The sequence below is a fragment of the Hippichthys cyanospilos genome, chromosome 15, assembly GCF_059441005.1.
Source record: "Hippichthys cyanospilos isolate Australia breed blue-spotted pipefish chromosome 15, RoL_Hcya_1.0, whole genome shotgun sequence".
NCBI lineage: Eukaryota > Metazoa > Chordata > Actinopteri > Syngnathiformes > Syngnathidae > Hippichthys > Hippichthys cyanospilos.
The window spans coordinates 877,531-895,591 of NC_142383.1; the positions used below are offsets into that span (position 1 = coordinate 877,531).

General features: G+C 40.3%; 1 protein-coding gene across 15 annotated transcripts in view; it reads left to right on the forward strand.

Annotated features, from left to right (window-relative positions):
- The window catches only part of dcc (DCC netrin 1 receptor), a 482,450-nt gene that overhangs the window by 215,830 nt on the left and 248,559 nt on the right, over window positions 1-18,061 (forward strand). For 11 of the 15 annotated variants that reach the window (XM_088435577.1, XM_088435578.1, XM_088435580.1 and 8 more), the window contains one exon: window positions 8,403-8,682. In XM_088435577.1, the coding sequence (XP_088291703.1) occupies window positions 8,403-8,682 (280 nt within the window). The remainder of the gene's footprint in view (window positions 1-8,402; window positions 8,683-18,061) is intronic. The other 4 variants (XM_088435581.1, XM_088435583.1, XM_088435590.1 and 1 more) reach the window with 1 other exon arrangement.

Here is an 18,061-nt window from a genome sequence, read left to right on the forward strand (position 1 = left end):
ATGAACAATTATATATTACAGACGTACAACAGGTGTGACTTTCAGGGAGAAAGACTTGACAAGTGCTTTTACTGAAGTTTGCGCGATCAACATTGTTTTCAACTCAGTCTTGTCAACACAGAACATCACGTGTAATGGTGGACTTGGGGCAGTTCGCATGAAATTTGTTACTTTCAATATTTCAAACACTTTGCAACATGGGGACCTGTGTGTATACATTTCTTTGAAAAATTATTGATACCCCTAAATCTATTCACATTGTGTAGTTTTTCAATCATGAACTATGCATTTTGTTGAGATTTTACAGTATGTTATATCAACAAATGTTAAACAACTAGTCGCACAATAATTGTGGCGTGAGAAAATGGTACAATTGTTTTCCGCAGTTAACAGGGTTTGACTACCCCGCATGAAAAGTGAAATCTGCAAGTAGGATCTTTTACCTCCCAATGTCTTCCAACAGCACTCTAGGAAACAACTTCTCAACATGCTGTTTTGTCCTCACCGTACTCCTTCTGCTGTACGTTCTCGTTTACATTTGACCTTCACTCAGAGAGTCTTGCTTGAGGTACGACATCCACTAGTGAGGACAAGAATTGTAATCCACTCCTGCCCTGATTGGGTGCGTTTGCAGCGGCAGCCAATCACGTGTCTTGTAGGCGTGCCCAGAAATTGATTGATTGCCTGGAGTTTTCCAAGCTGTTGACTGTGTCTCCAGCAAGCAGTCTGCACCTCACACGCGAGTGACAAACAGTGGTGAGAGAAATACGGTGATGATAAAACAAAACGCAGTTGTAATAAATTGGAATTTTGATTTTGATGTGTATAGGGATTTTTCCAGTTATCACGTTTGGCCAGCTATGGCTCCACTCTAGGTCCGCAAAAGCTCCAAAGGGCGCGAAAAATGAAGCGCGGAGTAGCAACACTAGACACCGTAGACACTGTATACATGTTTCAAAATTTTAAGTGATTATAAATATGGAAAATATTTTATTTAATTTTTATTTATTTGTATTCACTCCGCTTTACTTATCCTGAAAACAATCAAGTGCCATCAATTACCTTCAGAGGTCATTCAATAGATTTAGCATGTATGTAATTTATATTTGGTGTATATACACTTATCTATGAAATCCTCAGCAGTCTGAGAACAACACTATGAAGACCAATTAACTCACAAGACAGGCCATTAGGGTTGTGGTTTGCTTCATGGTTAGAATTTAAAAAAAAAAAGAAAGAAAATATTTGTCCAATATTTGAATATATATATATCTCAAAGATCACGCTCAATTTATCATCAAGTATTGTAGTTGGTTGTGTTTGTTGTTTTGCCTCCCTCTTGAGCCGGTTTCAGGTAATTCCACCTATTTTCTGTTGGCGTCAAACTGCCTTTGCTGCAACGTGTCACTCCAATGCTGGTCTGCTATTGTTCGGCGTCTCGACTGCCTAAGATACTTCTCTACATGATGGGGTCAGCGTGATGGGGTCACAAAGACGCTGGTCTGCTATTGGTCGGCGCACAGGGTCACAAAGATGGTTGCCTAAAGAGTTGATCTTGTGTGAGAGTGCTTTCAATATCGTATTTATTATGCATTTTAATGCTTAATTCAAACTTGAATTGGTTATCCATGAGTCCCAAGATTACTCGTGATGTTAAAGAGAGACGTAAGAAGATAATTAATATGGAAACAAAGCTGGAGATAATCAACAAATACCAAGAAAGCTAAGCTACCTAGCCTAGGCCAACCTTACTAGGGAATATGGCCATAACAAGCGACACTCAAAGGTAAATAAATATTTATATATTTTTTATTTATGATATTTAATTGTATTCATGTATATTATACATAAGTAGCACTTACTATTTAGATATCAATTTCCATATGTATATACAATTTTAATATTTTTACCTGGGGTTTTACACGCATTAGCTAATTAACATAGGTTGGAATTGCCCGCCATACGGCGAATTCCAACTGTACACATCTCTTGAACACAGCTTCTAGATGAGGAAGGAAAAACTCAAAAACCCCATCTGGGGAAAATAAGAAAACCTTCAGAAATGACCACAACTGAGAGGAAGCCCCTCCCAGCCTCATCAGGCTGCAATAGATGCCGAGTGCTAGAATAACACATTGTGCCACATTAAACCTTAAGTGTTCAGTGTATAAGATGCCATGATTCCAGGTAACTCACTTGGGTAAAATCCTCCTCACAAACTCAGCTGGTGGGTCCATCCCAAGGTTCAGACTTAATTTCAAGTCTTGAATATTGATGTTCAAAGACACTCTTCATCTAATCTGACCAAGTTTGACCAATGCCAAAAGAAAGGAAAAAATAATTTAGTGTCTGAATGTACAAGGCATACCACTGCCACTGCAAGAAAATTGACAGAAGAGCAATGGCCGTTTTATTTGGGGTGGCAAAGGGGTGGAAGTTATAACCCTCCACAACACTTACACACACGGACACACATGCACGTTTACACACACACACACACGCGATGTGTTTCCTAGCCCCTAACCTTAACTATCACACCCGATTGCTTAATCCTAACCATTAACCAAAGTCCAAATCAAACCTACAAAAGAAACAAGTCTTGACCCTCAGAAAAAGGTCAGAACTTGTCGGTTTTAACAAAATGGTCCCCACAAGTGCAAGCGGCCCCCACAAAGACTATAAAACCTGGGATTCCATCGACTCCATGTGGTAAAAACCAAAGACGCACGCACACACGCGCACACTATGCACACAACATAAACACTGCACTGAATTTACACTAGTGGAGATTTACAAGAATAAAAGTTTGCAGAACTTAACCAGGTTGAAATGGTTGAAATGAGCCCTGAAATTGAGTGCAGAGTGAAAAAGAGAAGTACGAATTTTGAAGCGGGTTGTAGTTGGCGAGTGAACAAGCACAACCAGACACCACATAAGCAAGGGATATATGCTTATTAATCATTTAAATTGATTAATTGATTTTATTGACCATAAAAACACATTACTAGATTCGAGAAAAATTCGAAAGAAAGAAAAGGGACATGGGAAAAAAAGGAAACGTCAATGGATTTTAAAATTCAACATGATTTACTGTACGTATTCTATGAGAATAGGAAGAAGTAATAGTTCTACCTCGTGTTTTATAGTTTTTACATGTAATTCATGGTGTTAATACAGCAGTTGGTGATTGATCTCCCAAAACAAAACTAAAACACATAAGTAGTATATAAGCGGCAGCAGCAAAATATGGATTAAAAATTTATTTTTGTCTTGGATAAGCCGCACTGGACTATAAACCACAGGTAATAACATCAGATCTTTCCGCAAAAAGATGGTGAATGAAGTTTATATATATATATATATATATATATATATATATATATATATATATATATATATATATATATTATTTTGTTATTTAATTTTTCTATAATTGTCTGCCAACAGCAACATCCTCTCTTTAACAGAGTGAACATGCCTGCATGTTTAGTCCCAACATATTTATCGAAAAAGGATGGATGGATGAATATTTGTTAGTTAGATAGCAGTTCAAAATCAAAATCAATACTACAATAGCATCTTTTTTTGTCTCCCTTTGCTTGATAATAAATGAATAATCTTAAGACATTCTGCATAATTCATATACAATCAAATACATAAATAAATAACATATATTGTATACTGTATATAACATTTACACATCACAAATTTACCCAAAATTGTATACATTCTCTTGTTAAATTTATATATTTTTTTAATAATAATGTTTTAACACTTTTTGGGCACAGCCATTGATTCACATTGATTCACATCTTGATTCACATCTTTTCAGTTCTAGGTGATAGTTGTTCCATAAATTGACACCTTGAAGAGATAGATACACACAATTGCTTGCTGGTGATTAGCAAAAAAAAAAAAAACAATACAAAACAAAAAAATGAACAGACAAACAAAACACACAGATAAACCGCACTGGATTGTAAGCCGTATGGCTCAAAACAAGAGGATAAAGTCGCGGGTTATAATCCGAAAAAGACAGTATATCTATTTTCATGCATTTATTTTTACATTTGTTAAGAAAAGTTTGTCATATATATATATATATATATATATATATATATATATATATATATATATATATATATATATATATATATAAAAAACTAGAAATTTCTTTGTTTTTCATTTTGTCACAAAACGTTTTCATTTATGCAAGTTATACGTGAAGAATCAAGACAACAAACAATTGAAGAAACGCAAAATCTATGTTATTGATTGAAAATCAAAAAATGCTATGTTCACAATTATTCATACACTAGATCAATGTCTTCATAATCAAATGCCATAGCTTTTATTTTTGATCGGATTCAGGTAAGGACTCTGACTTGGCCATTTTAACATTTTCATATCATTGTCCTTGTCCATTTCTTCCCTTCCTTGGCAGTTTGTTTTGGATAATTGTCCTTCTGGACCATCAGGTTGTGGTTGAGCTGGAGTGTCTCAGCAGACTCTTTCAGGTGTTCAGGAAGCAGTGTTTTAACCAGTCCCACGCGGTAGTGGGACAGAAGCAGATTGAGTGAGACGGTGTCCCTCGAACCCTATCGAAATTTAATATGACAAATGGGTGTTTTAAATGTCTCGCATGCGGACATTTCCACCAATTTATTTGGTCTGCAGAGGATGTTCTGCAATGAGTGTGAGGCGATTTTTGCACAAATTTCCAGAAGGGATATTTCTATCAACAAGGCAATAAATGCCGCGGTCAAGCCGGCCTCCACTCACAAAGACAAAGTCAAGCCAGCCGTGCCTATTTTTTTAAACTAAGGCATTTGGAAAATGTCCGCCAATGAGTGATGGCACTTCACTTCTTTTCCATTCACCTCAAGATTGAAAAGAAATCTCTGTTGTGAGTATGATGCCTAAATGGGGTTGGGTGTGGCATGTGAGTGAGAACGTGATTAGGCCAAAGCACGCATGCTTGGCAACAGAAACGTTGTTGAGGCAGAAGATGAAGATAGAAACATCCATCTTAGAGTGCTTTTTAAAAATAATAAAGTGAGAATTTGTCACGTCGAGGCATGGCGACGTGAGGCGGTGGAGGGAAAGGGGCTCAAAACGCAGGAGGACGGAGAGGGTTTGCTCAAACAAAAATGCTCTTTTAATAATAAAACAGGACAGGAAAAGCAGAAGACAAAAACTTGACAAAGTAGCAAAATAAATGAGGAACGGAATATAACTCACGAGACTAAATGGGACTACGGGGGAAGACTGGAGGACGAGTACAGAGGCACAGGGAACACGAAGTGACGAGGTACAATAATCCGACAAAAGCAACAGAGGGACGGTGGTTTAAATACAAGGAGACTAATTACTGAAAACACACTACAGCTGGACGGGGATAGGAGGCAGGGGAACCGGATAGGCTAACACGAGAGGAGCAGGGGCACACGGACAACAGGTGGACGAGATAAAACTAACGAGACTGAGAAAGGCAGGTGCAGGGAAAAACAACGCGAATGAATGACGAAATGAACCAGGAACTACTTAAACTAAATCCAAAAACCCAAAAAACCCCAGACAGAACGTGACAGAATTGATTGCTAACCCTGCCTCGCCGCCCATTTTGTCGATTGCGGCTGCAGCTAGGTCAACGTTTGAGGACCGCTTATCCGGAGGGAAACTCCGGAACTAAGTACTTCCACCGTGTCCCCCCGATTACAGCTTAGGGACATAATTGGAACAGCGCATTTACAAACAACATAATCATTTATAACCGAAGCATACACGTCCATGTCAGCCAAGCAGGAGTCTTTTATTTTGAAGGTCATCATGCAGAGAACCTAAGAGGAGCTGGCTTGACTTCGCCTTTTAACGTACAGGCTGGCTCAACTTCCGTAATATTCTGTCAATTTTTTTCCACATGTCCCTTTCATTGAACATAAGCTGTTTGACCTTAAAGAGGATGTAACTCGAGCACATTGTACACGATCAATCGTGAACTTCACCAACTTCATTGTGTGGTATGAAAATGCTATACATATGACAGTTAAACTCTTGAATTCATGAATTCAACAGTATGCTAAAAGACAGGCTATTGGCTACAGAACTATTGTACTTCCTGTGCGAATTCAATTAGGCTGGAACTTGTAACAATTGAAAATCAAATATTGGAAATATAGATACTCCTTATATTTTGTTGTTATTTTAAAAAAATGATTTTTATTTGTTTTAAAAATAAAAATTGGAAATAGACCTAAATTCGTTTTTGGATATTTGTTTATGAAATAAAAACAGAATGCACATAACCTACACAGACCATTCTTTGCACGTCTATAGATTGAAGAAGTCATATTTAATTGAATCTAATAATTCCGAATCGAAAATCAATTCTGAATCGAATCTCAAGTATGACAATTAACATTTTCCAGTACTGAATAGTATTGTAAACTGAGCAAAAAATTGTACAGAAAAATAAACTTTAATATTTACATGTGTGTACTCATTTACCTTCATTTATATGATGTGCACATGAGAAATGTAAGCACAGTATCATCTGATAAGTGTAACATTAAAGTAGATTTAAATGGACCTTTAAAAAAATATATCACGGTCTAACAGTTCTCCAGCTCAGCCACCTCATTTCCAGCCTCACACCTGCTCAGCCCTCCTGCCAACCAGCCCTGAACACCAACACCTGCTACCACTCACCCACCCAGTGAAAAAACCCAGCCACTTCACTTCACAACCCGGCAGATTGTCTCTATGCGCCACGCCGAGCTTTCCAGCAATTCCTTCGGCCTGTCTGCCTGTTCTTCGACCCTATCTGTTCTTGACAACCCAAAAGCCCAAAAGTCTGACCGACCTGCCCAAGCCCCCTTCCCAGCCGCCTCTCCTCGCATGGCTGCCTGCCAAGCTCCGGCTCCCCTGACTCCGAACCCCCCATCACTATGCCACACTCCCGTCAGCTCCCACTCCAACCAGTACCTTCTGATCAATAAATGTTCTGTCATTGCACTTACCAGTCCGTGCGTGCTCTTGGGTCCTCACTCCCGCTCCCGTAACACTCAGATGTTCAAGACAAATGATAAACATCCAGCCATGTCTTTTTATATTTTTTAATTATTTACTGTTCATATTTATTGTCATGTTTGGTAGGAGTATGTGGTTTTAGTTCAATTCAGGTTTAGGTTCACTTTAGTTCTGTTCATTTTTCTCTTTTGTCTGCCTTTCCTGTCTGTCTCGTTTGTCTGATCTCATCCACCTGCCTGTTTACCTGCCCCCTGCGCATCATCCAATCAGTTTTCCCTGCCTCTCGTGTCATCCAGCTGTTTCGCATTAGCCTAAATTAGAGTGAGTGTATTTTAAGTTGCAGTCTAGTTCTGTTTGATTGTCGGGTCATTGTCTTTCCTAGCCGTCTTGGTGCCGTGCCATCCGTGATCTTCATCTTCTCCGTGTAGCCCCTCGTATTAACGTGAGTTTGTTTCTGTTTTGAGTGTTTGTGTTGTACTTTGTATTATATTTTTTGTTTCTTCCCATCCTCCCTCAGTTTTTATTAAATCATCGTTTTGAGCCTCAACCCTATCAGTCCCCACCTTTCTTGGTTCCACCTTTTCCCATGCTCCTCACCACTATGCCTCACGACCGTAACATTTATTTAATATGTGCCAATCAGAACAGCACTCCTAATTTGTTTGTATATCAGCTACACAATGACAATGGAGATATTCTATTCTATTCTATGCTTAACCTGTAAGTCAGGGGTCACCAATGTGGTGCCCACAGGCACCAGGTAGCCCCCAAAGATCACTTGAGTAGCCCACAGCCCTGTTCTGCAAATAGCTTACAAGAGTTAGAACGTTTTGGTGATTTTTCTATGAATTTTATAAACAATTATACATGCATTACATTTACATTACATATTACACTTGATTTACATATTTACTATGACTGTTCCTTAATTATTGTGAAAAATCATTAACAGGATCTGTATCTTCGCATAAACTGGTATCCCTTCGTATTGCTTAGTACCAAAAAAAAGTAGCTCTCAGTTTAAAAAATGTTGGTGAACCCTGCTGTAAGTGTTTGGCAAATGTATATGAGATGACTCTATCTTGTGTGTATGTATGTTTTTTAAATATCTTATAAATGTTGTATGTATGAAAAAATCTCTGCCACTATTTTTTCTAGTCTGGGATCTTCTTTACCATTATTCTTCTTCCTCTTTTTTCTTCTTTCTTTTCCCTTTCCCGTCTTTTATGTTCCTGATCTGTCCTCTCATGCATGATTCTATCCTTTTGTGTTTGATTTGCCACCTGCTCCTCCCCTCCATTTCCTGTTGTGGTCCCCTCTCACACCCTTCCGGCATCTTGTCCTTCCCTCTTCCCTGGATGAACTATTCACAGAAGCAACACCCACCATGTATAGACCTGTTTACACACCTCCTCCTCCCCGCCCGCCACCTGCTCCGCTTGCTCCTTCTGGCACCCATTTGACTTACTCCTCCTCCTCTGATCCCCCACCAGTGTCCCCCAGCCCAGGCGTTGCCCTTCCCTCTGCCCCCCGTGACCTGGTCCCTGTCCAAGTGTCCAGCCGATTTGTCCGACTCAGCTGGCAGCCCCCAGAGGACACAGGCAGATCTATACAGACATATGGGGTTTATTACTCCCAAGATGGCATTGAAAGGTAAGACTTTTGTCTTGGTTCAGATTTTCTTTGATTTTACATCTTCTACATTTAAAATGTCAAGTCAGGGTTTAAGCATTCTTTACATTCCATATAAACACAAAAATATAAACACATTTGTTTTTGCTTCCATGGTTCATGAACCATGAATCAAGGCCTATTTAAATATATATATATATATATATATATATATATATATATATATATATATATTTAAATAGGCTACTTATATTTTTGTGTTTATATGGAATGTAAAGAATGCTTATATATATATATATATATATATATATATATATATATATATATATATATATATACACAGTGAGCCCCCGGTTTACGAACTCCCTGTTTTACGAATTTTTCATCTTACGAACGTGGGCCGCGGCGTTTTTTGTCCCCCTCTTACGCACAAACCTTTCGTCTTACAAACAATCCAACATGCCGGTCAGTGTGTCCGCACTATTTTTTTCGCTTTGCTGCGTCAACAAAATGAACTATTCTCGCATGTCACGGAAACGTAGATATGCTATTGATCTTATAAGGTCACAGTCACGGTCTCAGTCAAGGAGATCTGGATATGCTAATGGTCGGCGTCACGGCAATCACAGAAATGTCGATATGCTATTGGCCGAACGCCTTCATCTAGCTTGATGGCACAGCCAGTCGGCGTGTTGTGAAGACTTTGCAAACTTTATCTGTTAGACATGGCTTCTAAAATTGCAAGTGGCGGTAAAGGAAGAAGAAGGAGGATGATGACAATCGAAACAAAGCAGGAGATAATAAAAAAAAATATGAAGGAGACGCACGCATAGTTAACCTTACTAGTGAGTATGGCCGTAACCGCTCGGCAATATGTACATATCAATAACAAGGAAGCTATGATAGCAAGCAAGTCTTTTAAGGGCAAGACTTTCCTTGCCTCGGTCAACAACAAAATGGAGAGGCTTCTTCTATTCTGGATTAAGGAGAAGGAAATCGCCGGTGATATGTTCTTGTTTAAGAAAAAAAAAAAAGTTCTCTCCGCCTCCACCCAACACCAGCTCAAGTCACGTCGCCCCAAAGGTAAATGTCATTTTTCCTTTGTAAATTTGTGATTTAACTGTACAGTAGATTATGTTACTAATTTTTAATATGTGTATAAAGTCATGATGTTTTTACCTAAGGTTTTTGCACGCGTTGCACGCATTCACTAATTAACACAGGTTTGGATTGCCCGTCATACGAGCAATTCGAGTTTCAAGCATAGCCGCTGAACAGATTAAGTTCGTAACACGGGGGCCCACTGTATAAATATATATATATATATATATATATATATATATATATATATATATATATTTTTTTTTTTTTTTATTTACATGTATGTATATATATATATATATATATATATATATATATATATATATTTTTTATTTACATGTATGTATGTATATATATTTATATATTTATATATATATATATATATATATATATATATATTTATTTACATGTATGTATATATATATATATATATATATATATATATTTATTTACATGTATGTATATATATATATATATATATATATATATATATATATACATATATATATATATATACATATACATATATACAGTCGAACCTCTACATAGTGAACTTCAAGGGTCCGAGGAGAGAAGTTCACTATGAAGAGAGATTCACTTTATAGAGGTTTTCCTAAAATGTTCAGAATTCATTGATGAAATATGTGAATAATTTTTTAATAAATATGTTTGGTGGCAAAAAGCAAGAGTTAGCAATTGTAGGATCGACGGAAGCCGCTTCGCCCGACACAGTCTTGCAGACGACGCCGTGTCGCAGTTTGAACTTCTCTAGCCAGCCTTGACTTGCTTTGAACGAAGTGTCTCCATAATGCTTAGCGAATGCCTCAGCCTTGGCCAGAAGCGTAGGTCCGCTGATGGCGACGTTTTTAGCTCGCATCTCCTGAAACCACAACAGCACTGCCTTGTCGACACTCTTGAATTTTATAGGCTTCATGCGCTTTGTGCTTCCACTAAGCTTTCCGCCTTCCACAAGTCGCATTATCTCTTCTCTCTTCTTCAGAATGCCACATATCGCAGCAGGCGAAGCATCGTACTCCTTTGCAATGGCATTCTGCTTCACTCCACTCGCACACTTCCGAATTATGTCGCACTTCTCCTCCAACGACAAAGGCTTTCGCTTCCGACTTATAGATCTAGCATCCATACTTTTCACGGCAGATTCCGACATCTTAGAATTTTCGGAGGGATGACCAGCGGAGAAACGCGTGCGCAGTGGACGGCGGACGAAGTGAAAATGCAAGAGAAAGTCGCGGCGTGCGAGAGCGGCTAGGCAGGGAGGAAATCCCGACAGTGCGCCCAATTTTACAACTTCACAATTTTCGATAAGTTCAGATATTCACAATATAGAGGTAGATGCTGTCAAGGGACTGACTAATAGCATCACTATGAAGAGATTATTCACTATGTGGAGTTTCCCTATGAGGAGGTTTTACATACACGTCAAATATAGCTGTTTTGCAAGGGACCGTAAAGATTCGTTCACTATGAAGAGAGATTCAGAGATGAGGGTGGTCAACTACTTATTTACTTATCTTCTGTGAACAACATTTGCTTCATACTTTTGATTTTGGCCAGTGGATTGTTTTTCCCACTCTTTTTTAATGGCTCTGTGGAGTTAGTGGATCTTGGCATGAAAGGAACTGTTTTACAGTAGATGCCAGTCCACAGCATTTTTTACAATTCACTATGGGTAACACATCCATCAGTATGCTGGCCTTACATTATCATGCCTGAACATGAGATGGTAGTGAATGAATGATAAGCAAATCTACATGAATTGCATTTTTTGCAATGCATTGAAGCAAATGTTTCTTATGAATTAACCTGAATTAATGGAATGGAGACCCCAAACAGACAAGTCACTTGGGATGGAGTGAGGAGAGTTTATTAGAAACAAAAGGTGCATGCAAAGCGTTGGGGGGGGACTAAGACAAGTACAACAGAAATTCCAAAGAACAAATAAAAGCCAGTTAAAAAGTGTTTAAAGTCCAATATAATAATTAACAAAACATGCCATGAGGGGACATAGCTGAACTTCCTCAAACTTGCGTGGAATAACCCGGTGTCACCCTCCGGCTCCAGTCGTATTAAAAAAGGGACCTGATGGTAGATTGGAGTCAGGTGTTTCGCCGGTGACTCCACCCCCTCATGGGAGACCAGAGAACTCTACCGAAAAGGAAGAAGTTACAAATGTGTACATTGATTAGTATGTAAACACATACTTGAATTTGTACATAGCTCTGTAATTAGGACTATCAGCGAACACATGGCCACTTTGATTGGCTGGATTCTTACATGCAAGAATTTTATTGTCATGTGTATAGTTTTATTATACCTCACAATGAAATTCTTATTCTGCTCACTTCCCCGGCCAGCTGACTACATTCCATAATCGAGCAAATAAATACATAGCAATAAGAAATCGCGATAAATAGCTATAAATACACTTTTGCAACAGTTCTGCAGCATGGGAATCAAAAAATCCCTATCTGGGCATTCTGTGTGGCTCTGTACCAGCCCATTCAAACCACCAGGGGAGGCTACTAGTAGCACAAAAATTCCCAAGCAGACTTGAAGACCAGGTATCTGAAGGTTTTAGATTTTTCTTTTTGAAAAAATAAGTCAATAAATGTAAAGCAACATTGATGCTTCTTCTGTCAACATCAACCTATGGGTAAGTACCATTTATGTAATATTCTTTGAATTGGAAAATATGTAAGAATAAAATGGAGGTAAAATGAACTCCTGATATGCCATTTCACCTTATTGCTAGGACTCCTATACCTACTACCATTTTTTTTTCAAAATTGCAGGGATGCATTGTCCTTATGGGAGTGAAAGGGTTAAATCTCTTTAGAAAAGCCGAATCACAGAACAAAGCAAAGCCAATTTTATTGTAGCAGAAGAGCTTGCAAAATCAGTATGTACCATTTACAGGGAGGGGTTTATCAAAATCATTGCACGACTTAGTGCATGCCCAGTGAAAGGGCAACTCTTTCTAAACGTTAGCCTGAGAAGAAAATACAGTTGCTGAGCGTGTCCATCAGTCAAAAAGTGTAGCTTGTGGTAAAGGGAAAAGATTTCATTGCATATTTCCATGGCATGGATACTTTGCCGAGCTAACAATTTGTATCCGTTGAGTGGACTTCAGCCAGAGTGTGACAGTTTTTAGTACCCTGCTTTTTCACACACCAAAAAAATGTTACAGGTCTTGTACCTTCCACCAGGATTTCCCACCTCCGTATTAGAGACTTCGAGCACCTACAAGAAACCATTAATCAGGAAATTTGCAATAATAAATGCTGCTTGGTTGGTTGAACTTGAAGGTGTGTTGTTTTGGTTGGTGTGCTATTTTCCTCATTATGAGCAGCCGTCGTTATGCAAATCGACAGTTGATTTTACAACTGTGGTCAGTTTTGAAGTATGGTGTTCCCTCATCTGTCAAGTGTAAAGGGGACGGAAAGTCAGTAAAGACAGTCCTTCTTAGTCTGTGTATGTTTGCGAGGTGTCTCATCATAAAGCCCTCAGAAGCACACATTCTGTCCGCAACTTAGCTCTGTTGGTGGATTTCACTGTAATATAGCAGGGGTCACCAACCTTTTTGAAACTGAGAGCTACTTCTTTGGTTCTGATTCATATGAAGGGCTACCAGTTTTATGTAAAGAACCAGATCTTGTTATTGATTTCTCCCAATAATTAAGAAACAGCTCTTGTCATGTTCGATGGTTTTAGTGGTGGGTTTATTTTGTGGGGTTCTGTTCTTTTCTGTATGCATAGTTCCTGTTTCAGCTCCTCTTGTTTCACTCTATGTTAGCTTTGATTTGGTCCACCTGTCTGCGTTTACCTGCCACCTGTGTCCACCAATTCGCTTCTCCTTCCTATTGTTTCTGTCCCAGCTGTTGCGCAACTGCGTAATTAGTGTGTGTGTTAGTGTATTTAAGCGTAGTTTTTGTTACAGCTAAACCGCCAAATCATAGTCGCTTATACCTCGCCTTATGCGACCCACCCGCTAGAGTTTTCCTCTTTCACCTGACTGCTTTCTCTAACCTGCCTCCGCACGTTTGCCACGATTCCGGCTTTTCAGATTTAGATATTTCACATTTCGTTCACTTGCTCAAGCACACTTTCTCTCCTATTCCTCCACCCTACTACATGTTAGATTCTGTTTCCGACTTAGATGATTGCCCCGCATTTGCCACATTGCATTCTCGCTCCTGTCCTGATTTCGTTTATCTGCGTCCTTTTTCTGCCAACACTTTTGATTTCTGTCTTCCTTCTGTCTTCTGTTCTGAGTTTTATTCGGATTTTTGGTTTTGACAGTTCTTGGTCTCCATCCAGCCAGTCTGAGTCCATTTCTTCCCCTGAAGTTTCCGATTCTGAACTCCCCATTAATCATATCCTTTTTGCGGGCAATTCGGGACCGAGAAAAAGTAACCACCCAGATTCACTTCATAACCCACTTGTTTCTTCATGCATCAGTTCTGATTTGCTCCCTTCTGTCTCGGTGGCCTACTCCTGCCATGCCCTGTCTTCTTCAACTTATCCTGAACTATCCCTTTCTCACGCACCGTCCCAAGCTCCTGTTGCATCTGTCCCTAGTGTCTCTGTTGCACAATCCTTCCGGCGGCGGGCTGATGTGGCAAGTGCGCCTCAGTGGCTGTTCGCTCCTTTCCCGGTGCCAAGGTCGCTGTCCACTCTTGCCAAGGCAGCTGTGCGCCCAGGTCCGTGCCCCTTTGTGCACAACCTCTGAGTCCCCTGCGATTCTGCGACAGCCCTCTGAGTCCCCTGCGAGTCTGTACCAGCCCTCTGAGTCCCCTGCCAGTCCATGCCAGCCCTCTGAGTCCCCTGTGAGTTCGCACCAGCCCTCCGAGTCCCCTGCGAGTTAGCACCAGCCCTATGGGACCCCTGCGAGTCAGCCTCTGCTCTCAGAGTTTCCAGCGAGTCGGTGCTTAACATCCATGTCCCCCATGAGTCGGCTCCCAACCTCTGTGTCCCCTGCGAGTCGGCTCCCGACCTCTGAGTCCCCCGCCAGTTGGCACCCGACCTCTGAGTTCCCCACCAGTTGGCACCAGGCCTCCCAGCCAGTCGTCATTCTGTGCCAGCCCTCCCAGCCAATCGTTAATCTGCGCCAGCCCACAATTGCCGCCCAGCGGCCGGCTCCCAAGCCCGTAGCCGACGCTTCGTGGTCATGCTCCAAGCCTCCGCGGCCTCCATGTAGGCCTCCAATGGTCACCCGCAACCCAGGTCAGTCCCCTAAAATCACCTCAGTCTCTAATCAGTCCCCAGTGGCCATCTCCATCCATCCTTCCACAACCACTCCAGTCAAGTCTCCGGTGGCCGTCCCCGCCAAGCCCGCAGCGGCCATCTCCGCCAAGCCCCCAGCTCTGTGGCAATCAACGCCAAAGCCGCCAGAGCCTTTGTCCCAGGTCAGTCTCATGAGCTCACTACTGTGCGTGACATGCCCCCAGTGGCCATTTCCTGCCGGCGTCCAGCCGATGTCTCCGCCTGCCGGCATCCAGCTGACGCCTTCGCCTGCCGGCGTCCAGCCGACCCCTCCGCCTCCTGGCGTGCAGCCTCCGCATTTGCCTGCCAGTCCCTCGTGACTGATACCACTTGACAGTCTCCAGGGGCACCTGTGTCACAAGCCTACTTAAAATCCCCTGATGTTTGCCGTCTGGCGCCCAGGTCGACCTCACCCCACCAGGCTCATCTCATCTGGCAACCGGGTTGCCCTGCTGACTCACTCCGGGGAGCCCTCCTGACTGTCACCCTCGGGTGCATCCCGTTTGCTGCCAGTGGCATCTTTGGACTATTTCTCTTTGTTTTTTTACTAATTTTAGATTTTTTTGCAGTTTCATTTGTTTTCCCTGCCTTTGATCCTGCCTGCCCTGTTACAAAATTAATATGGACGATTAGACACGTACTCTGCCTCTGAGCCTTTTTGCATCTGGGTCAACGCCCCCCACAACGGCGCCCTGTGACAGCTGTAGTAAATATGTAAAGTGCAATATGTAATGTATATGTTATGTATTCATAACTGTTAGGAAAATTCCTAGAAAATCACAATGTTCTATCACTTGTAAACTATTTGCAGGTCTGTGGTCTACTCATGTGATACTTGGGGGCTACTCAGTGCCTGCGAGCATCACATTGGTGACCCCAATAATAAAGTATATCATTTTAATTAGTATGGATCTTGCTGAGCTGAATATAAATACAGAAAATACCAACTTGCCTCCATTACCGTGCAGTGTATCACAACAAATGCTGACGCAAGGTCAACAGATGCTTCTTTTGTTCACCATCCAGCTTATTTGTTGTTCAGTTTTTTTAGTTTGTGGTTTGTACAGCAGGGGAAATGCTGTTTAGCAGTTGTTGTTTTTTTTCTCAGCTGCTATACTCTATACATCAAACTACCTCGCTCACTTTCACTGGGTGTGAATGCAAACTCATGGGCCACACTCAAGAAGTTAGGATGACAAACTCAAAATTTCAACATTGTTGTCTGAAAGCCACAGTTTCTTCATTTCCTACTCAGTTGAAGCTCCAAACAGAACACCACATATTCCAACTTCCCTTACACTTTCCGTAACCTGATTGAGGATCATACTCAGTTTCTCTGCTATACTTTGAAACATACATTGACACAAATATACTCATACTCCTGTTATACTTCTCAATAGTTTCGGTGTTACAAATTTCGGTGAACAAATTCAAAATCCTTGTGATAAGAAAAAAACATGTCTGTGTGAAGTAAACCTGTTTGCAAAGACGTCTACAATATTTTACAACTCCTGACCAACACCAAAATTTGGTCTGTTTGCCATGATTCTCGGCTGCCGGTGACATGACCCTAAACGCTCATCCTTCAACAAAAAAATGCTTGATAAGCGGACACATGCATATTATGACTAATAAGTACATCCTTTCAGAACATTTTCAAAATGCTCTGCCTTTATAGGAACATAATTGTAGGTACAATTACTCTGCCAGGGCAGTAAAGAATGCAAGATCATGCGTGTGTTTCCCCAGATAAAACTAAATCTGCAGTCTTGATTTGCCAAGAGCAGAGCTATCAATATTGTGTTGAGATGATTTCACTCTGGGGCCTATTTTAATGCTGGCTTTCCACCATCTCTTCTCAAAACAGCAATAAAGAGAACCATGTGCTACAGCTGTGATTAATGAGGAGAATTAAACAGCTTCAAATAATTGGGTACTGAGTAAATGCAGACTGGAAATGAAAAGGTAATCAAAGTTTTAGAATCAATGGTTGTTCGACATTTCTGGTTTGGAGTTGGTGGGCAGTGATTTAGGTTGAGGTGTACATAATGCGTGTGCTGAATAATTAAAAAATTAAGAATGATAATATTTAAGCTCTACGTTGTCAGTCACACATCTTCGGTTAAATTAGCGGTTAAATTAGCGTTGGAAAACCCACGAGTTCATTTGCCCAAGCTTTTTCCCTATGCCCGGCATAGAAAAGTCAATCTTGGCTGATCTGAGTTACTCTTTTTGCTGTTTAAGCAGCTAGGCTTGTCCTAGTCTTCTTTAAGAGATTTCTCTGACAGTCATGAACCTTGATGAATAAAAATTGTTCAAAGCTTTCATCCTCAAGGCCAGGAGGCATTATCCAGCATAAGCAGACAGAGGCCCCCAACCTTTTTAATCACAACAGACTGGTTGAGATTTAAGATTGAGATTTTTATTGTGGACCACATGGGGGTGTCTTAAGGTACTAATGTTCTGTGCTCAGGAGTAATTGTGTAACTGACATACGATAGTACATGATTCATTTTCTTACAATGTTAATCCATAGTAAGTTGTGCAATAAAATAAAGTGGTTGGATAAATATATAAAATTCACAAGTATCACATAAAGTCATGGGAGTTTCCTTTCTTCATGATTTCTATACACAGGTCATTTTATGCACCAGTACCTCATGTATTTGAACATATACCTACATATAGCTATGTTTAAAATTTGAGGAGGCTAAAAACCCACTAAAGAATGGTTTTGTCAATGTGCACATGAAATGGGATTCAGTACCTTTGACAAGGTTAAGATCTACAGGTTTAAGCCATTAATATAGGTGAATTTAAACATTTTTAGGGGGCTGTTATTGACTAGCTGTATTTCAGAAATTGTGGTTGCGAATGCTTTCTCCACCCCATAAGATTACTCTAAGAGTACAACCCTGTGAAAAAAAGTCTTTAGGTAACATTAGCTTTGTTGTGTATAGACCCTTGGCCTGTTAAAAAAAAAAAAAAAAAAAAACATGTATAAAAGTAATTGAAT